This window comes from Belonocnema kinseyi, chromosome 4 (genome assembly GCF_010883055.1).
Source record: "Belonocnema kinseyi isolate 2016_QV_RU_SX_M_011 chromosome 4, B_treatae_v1, whole genome shotgun sequence".
Lineage (NCBI taxonomy): Eukaryota > Metazoa > Arthropoda > Insecta > Hymenoptera > Cynipidae > Belonocnema > Belonocnema kinseyi.
In genome coordinates this window covers 103508331-103512039 of record NC_046660.1, presented here as the reverse complement: position 1 = coordinate 103512039, position 3709 = coordinate 103508331, and the positions used below count along the sequence as shown (strand labels likewise).

The window sequence follows — 3709 nt, the reverse complement described above, 5'->3', positions numbered from 1 at the left end:
CACACACATATATAATATATGCTGTGTGTGTGTGCAGTATAGTATCATCGTTTGGCGACCCCATCAATTCTAACGTCATACAGCCTCGTTAAACTTTATCTGGCTCACCTAACCCTTCTACATTTTCGTATCTACATATAAGTACTAAATTGGCAGAGGCGAAAATAAGTGACTTCAATGTTCATTTTAGTACCCACAACAAATATACTTGAAAAGAGACTAAGTAGTTGTGGTATTTTTTCCTCTCTTTTTGTTTACCTTTTTTTATTGCACTGATTATGCATTTTTTTTAAATTATTAAATTTTTAGTAAATACATTAAGGATGTGAATTATTTCTACTTTTTAAAATTTTAGCGCATACTGCCACTACTGCATATACTGAAATCCCTTCTACATTTCAATATTCTTTTTCTTGAATTAAGAGATTAATCTGAAAGTGATATTCTTTGTTACAGGTAACACTGCAAATAGTAGGTTGTTCAGTTTGTCGTTGATTATAGCACTAGTCACTACTACTATGTTATAGGTGAGTTTATAAAATTCTAAATTTTTTATAACTTTCTAACATATATTTTAAATACTATTAAGATTTAATAAATCAAGCCTCCGTTTGTTACAAGAATAAACAGAAATATTCTCAATATTCAAATATCTTATAACGCTTTTCGTCCTATGCATACCCGTTCTATTATTCACTATAATAGGCCATTCTATTTTTTAAATTGTTTTAGACAGTGTAAGTTGCAGATTCGGATCCCTTTTTCACTTCCATATCAGTTTTGCTACAATTAATACTCTCGAAATTATTTAAGTTTCAAAGATTAATTTGTTAATAAATAATTTGTATGATTAAAATTTGCACTGTCTAGTATAATGCAATTTTTCGTAAGACTAAAACTGGTCAAGTACTATATAATGTATATAGCGCTAAGTCTAGTATAACGGGAGCTTTCGAGATACGAGCCCTGTATGAGCTCGAAAATCTTTTCTAATTGTTTCAACTGCATTTTATATATTTTGGAAGAAACATAACACTGCTCGCAAAATTTAAAAAATTATATTCGACAATTTTTACACACTTAGTTTTTTGTTTTGTCTGAAATAATAAAAGTATTAGCAATCATTTCTCCTTATCAGCTATTATCTAATCTGATAATATTAAAAAAATTTTATATAAAATCTGATATCTTTAAACCAGGATCGGTTTAAATTAAAAAAAAATTCTGGTTAAAATAATACGTGACAAAATTGTTCATTAATCAATTTAAAGGATTGAATTTATAATTTTTTATCTTGAATCCTGAATTTTGTTTCGACAAGTATTGCTAGTACCATTAGCATTCGTATCTTGTTTTTACACATTTCGAGTTACTTTATGAAGAATCAGAAAAATAAAATATTATTTATTATTTATAGGAATACTGGCTGAGAGCTTGCATCTTGTTTCAAATTAATTAGAACTCACTCCGCTGCAAAAGGGATTCCTTACGTCGCCACTCACAGGAAGATTCACAGCTCGGAGAGATCATTTGTATAATTAAACTTTCAGTCTAAATTACGTTTAGCATACGTAATGCAAAAAAATGTTTTTACATTTCAAAAAGTTTTTGAAAATAATTGATGTCTTTTAACATCAAAAATTCAAGTCATTATACAACAATATACAGTAGTAAATATGTACATACTTGACCGTGTAAATATCCGAAGAAAATTGTAAGCAGTAAACAAAACTCCGAAAAGTTTTGATACGATATCGATAAAATCGAAATATTCACTGAGGAAATAAGGAAACTTTTATTCAAATATTTACCTCGGCAATATGATGTGGGATAATAATATTGTTGTAATGTGTGCATATGAATTGTAATAATTCCACATGAACGTTCAGGATGAAGTTCTAATTTTATAAAATGATCAATTATAATTTCGTGCTACAAAATTAATTTCTAATCTCTTGTATTAAAATTAAATAATAATTCTTCATGTGAAATTTCATCCAAATAATATATTTTTAAAAACTCTTGTTTCTAGATATTATATTCCACAATTTGAATATTTTAGAAGTTGCATATGCACAGAAATAAAGCGATTAGAGTAAATTATAAACTTATTTGATTTACGCTTTACTGCTACATTGCAGAATCCCAAAGAATATTATATGCAAAGAACTTATTCCAACAAGAAAGGAAATAAAGAAATAGAGGCTACTCTTTTTTGTTGACATTGAATTACACTAAGTGTAGTTATTTATTCTAAATTTGAATACAAGACATGTCAACGGTGAGACAAGGAATTTCAAATATTTCTTGTATCGACTGTCATCGAATTTATGTAGAAATTAAAATTTCTATAACAATCTAGTGTAAAAAATAGAATTATGAAATTTGGAAATTTATTATATTCTGAAGCTGAATTTCTTCAGCGATTCAAGGTATTTGTAAATTTCTTCTGAACGTACACGACTGTGTAGAATATTCTATCTCTCCCTAGTCTGATTTTTCTACCAATGTTGATTCAGCGTCATTAGTCGAATAAACACATGGCAGAATGTTACTGGTTCTCCTTTTATAAAATAGCGAAACCTATATTTATTTTAAGAATTAAATTCTCCTTGTATTTAAAATTTTTATATTTAACTCCGTTATTTAATGTTAATGGGAACCAATAATATTTCATACAGCTTGTAAAATATAATATAACGAAATAAATCTAATCTATAATATAATATTTCTTGGCAATAAATCTAACATTGTAAATAAGATGTGTGGGGTGTATAAAAGTTCATAAGGGTTGTTTGAGAAACAGTGAAAGAAACACGAATTGTTTCAGTCGAAAAAATTCTATGAATTTAACCTAGTCTTGTAACTAATCACACAAAATATACCAAATAAGCAACTGACAAGAATAATATACATTAGCGTTAAGTTTAAACTAAACAAAAACAGAAATTATTATATTTACATATGTAATATTGATATTATATGCGTTTTACAGTGTAATGTTTCCGATATAACAATGCCGAAGAATAAAAGAATTTGTTACTAAATTGTTTCATTTTCAAATAAATAAATATTAAAACCTTATTTCCTTACATTAGAAATATTGTAACTTATTCATTTATGAAAGAACTTTATAAATTAGTATTTATTTGTTTTATTTTTTTATTTATTATTATTTGTTCTATATATTAAAAATGATATATTATTTCTTAGTTATATTGGATCATTGATATTCAACTGGTAACTCCTTGCCTATGACATTTTATTTCTTAGCTATTTTCTCGGAGAATTGATATCTCATATTTTCCACAATCTTATAAATACAATATAAATATGAAATATAAAGAATATTGGATGAGATACCTGCTGCCTAATAACCCATTTCTTAACTTTTCAGTTTAATTAAATTATTTACATTTTCTTCTTTAAAAAAGGTTAAACATACATAACAAATTTTGAACTTTTATCTTCAATGTTTAAGTGCCAAATTAAAGAAACTAAGGTATTTATGATTTATTTTTTTAACAAAATTAGGTTGCGATGACTAAGAAAGTATTTGGTATAACAAACCAATTTATTTGGCGTAATATACCTAAAGTCCCAGTTTTCAATATGGCTGATGTGAGTTCATAACCTATTTATTTTATTTTGCAAAATAAATGGGATATTTATTGTCTAACGAAAAAGCTTGGAAAGGAGAAAATACTTC

General features: G+C 26.5%; 1 protein-coding gene across 2 annotated transcripts in view; it reads left to right on the top strand.

The window, feature by feature from the left end:
- The window catches only part of LOC117171853, a 261588-nt gene extending 258543 nt beyond the window's left edge, over positions 1-3045 (top strand). For both annotated transcript variants that reach the window (XM_033359489.1, XM_033359488.1), the window contains 2 exons: positions 457-527; positions 1418-3045. In XM_033359489.1, the coding sequence (XP_033215380.1) occupies positions 457-527 (71 nt within the window). In that variant the 3' untranslated portion in view covers positions 1418-3045. The remainder of the gene's footprint in view (positions 1-456; positions 528-1417) is intronic.
- Positions 3046-3709: the final 664 nt, after the last annotated feature.